This window comes from Plectropomus leopardus, unplaced genomic scaffold (genome assembly GCF_008729295.1).
Source record: "Plectropomus leopardus isolate mb unplaced genomic scaffold, YSFRI_Pleo_2.0 unplaced_scaffold7119, whole genome shotgun sequence".
Lineage (NCBI taxonomy): Eukaryota > Metazoa > Chordata > Actinopteri > Perciformes > Serranidae > Plectropomus > Plectropomus leopardus.
This window is the reverse complement of record NW_024678351.1, coordinates 1-1,855: the sequence shown is the minus strand read 5'-3', so window position 1 is coordinate 1,855 and position 1,855 is coordinate 1. Positions and strand designations below refer to the sequence as shown.

The 1,855-nt window shown below is 41.1% G+C and overlaps 1 protein-coding gene across 1 annotated transcript; it reads left to right on the top strand.

Moving 5' to 3' along the window:
* Positions 1-349: 349 nt before the first annotated feature.
* On the top strand, positions 350-1,850 carry LOC121940014 (protocadherin beta-1-like; the record flags this gene model as incomplete). The annotated part of the gene is made up of 1 exon (XM_042482902.1): positions 350-1,850. A coding segment is annotated over exon 1 (1,362 nt), but the record flags the coding sequence as incomplete, so codon positions are not given.
* Between the last annotated feature and the right edge of the window lie 5 nt (positions 1,851-1,855).

The following is a 1,855-nucleotide window of genomic DNA, read 5'->3' as shown; positions in this document are numbered from 1 at the left end:
ATGTTGTTTTATTTCTCCGTATGTATTTTCAAATGCCATACAAGTGACACAATCTTTGAATAGGTTGTGTGTATATGATTGGTTTACATATGCACTTAATGCATTTCAATCCACACAGCTCATATTACTTGTTATTCATTTACACTTGAAATGTTTAATTTAGCTTGTGTAATTCAGAATCGTGGACAGAGAGTGCCGCTGTTGGCCAGTGCTGAATTTTCACTCGAGTGGAGCCTCTTTCATCATCTCCCCTTATTAGTGTGCGTCAACCAGACGCAGATCTTACACAGTCGGTGTTACAGAGAGGAGTAAAACGACATCGCCTTTTTTCACGACGAACTGAGAGAATGTGGACCTTCTAATCGGGGATTTTTGTATCGCTTTGTTTTGGATATAGTGGAATCCAGCCTCATTCTTTATAGGCGACAGAAATTAGGCCAAAGCGATCTTAACCATTCGTGGTGCAACATACTGTGACAGACAGAACAATGAAACGGCAAGTACTGTTGTTTATATCTTTCCTTTCTCTAAGCTTAGTATGCGGGCAGGTTAGTTACTCCATTCCGGAGGAAATGGCGACAGGCTCCTTTGTTGGTAATATAGCGCAAGATTTAGGTTTGGATATAAAACGACTAAAATCCGGCAAAGCTCGTCTGCATACTGCAAATAACGCAGGACACGTCGAGTTGAATAGAGAACGAGGAGTGCTGCTGATCAAAGAGAAAATTGACAGAGAAGCATTGTGCGGACAGACAACGCCTTGTGCTTTACATTTGCAGATCATTATGGAAAATCCCATAGAATTTTACAGAGTCACAGTCGAAATTCTCGATATTAATGACAATGCTCCTCATTTTCAGAAAGATTCAATGAAATTCGACATAAGTGAGTCCGCGATGATAGGTGCAAAATTTGTGCTTGAGAGGGCTTTTGATTCTGATATCGGCATAAATGGCCTGCAGAGTTATACACTCTCTCCTACTGATAATTTCATCTTAAAGTTGCATGGTCAAGCTGATGACAGTAAAAAGGTAGAAATGGTTTTACAGAAACCGTTGGATCGAGAAAAACAAGAGCAAATATCTCTACTGCTAATTGCTAATGATGGGGGAGACCCAAGGAAGTCCGGGACTGTGCAGATTCACGTTACAGTTCTAGACGCAAACGACAATGCTCCTGTTTTTACACAGCCCATTTATAGGTCGCGCTTGCGGGAAAATTCCCCTAGGGGCACATTATTAATTACAGTACGTGCATCAGATGTAGATGACGGTTCAAATGGCTTGGTGACATATTCAATATCAAGTAGCACAGTTGGAATTTTGAATCATTTTGAAATAGATGAAAATAATGGCGATGTGCGTGTGATAGGCGAAGTTGATTACGAAAAGTCAAAACAATATCAAATTGATATCGAAGCTAGGGATCAAGGAGGGCTCTCGAATTCTAGTAAGTTGGTGGTGGATATCATTGATATTAATGACAACAAGCCCTTTATCGACGTTATATCAACGTCACGTTTAATACCAGAAAGCTCTCCCTCCCAAACCGTAATAGCTGTAATGACTGTACACGACCCCGACTCTGACATTAATGGGTTAGTCAAGTGTATCCTCTGTGAAAATGTCCCGTTTGTAATAAAATCTACATCCAGTGGCTTCTATAGTTTGTTGACAGACAGTGATCTGGACAGAGAAAGATCCTCTGAGTATAATATAACGGTCACGTGCTCTGATGAGGGAGTCCCCTCCCTCTCCAGCAGCGTCACTCTCACCTTACAGATCTCTGATGTGAATGATAACGCGCCTGTCTTTGAGAGGAGCTCATATGAGGCCTACATTGTAGAAAACAACAC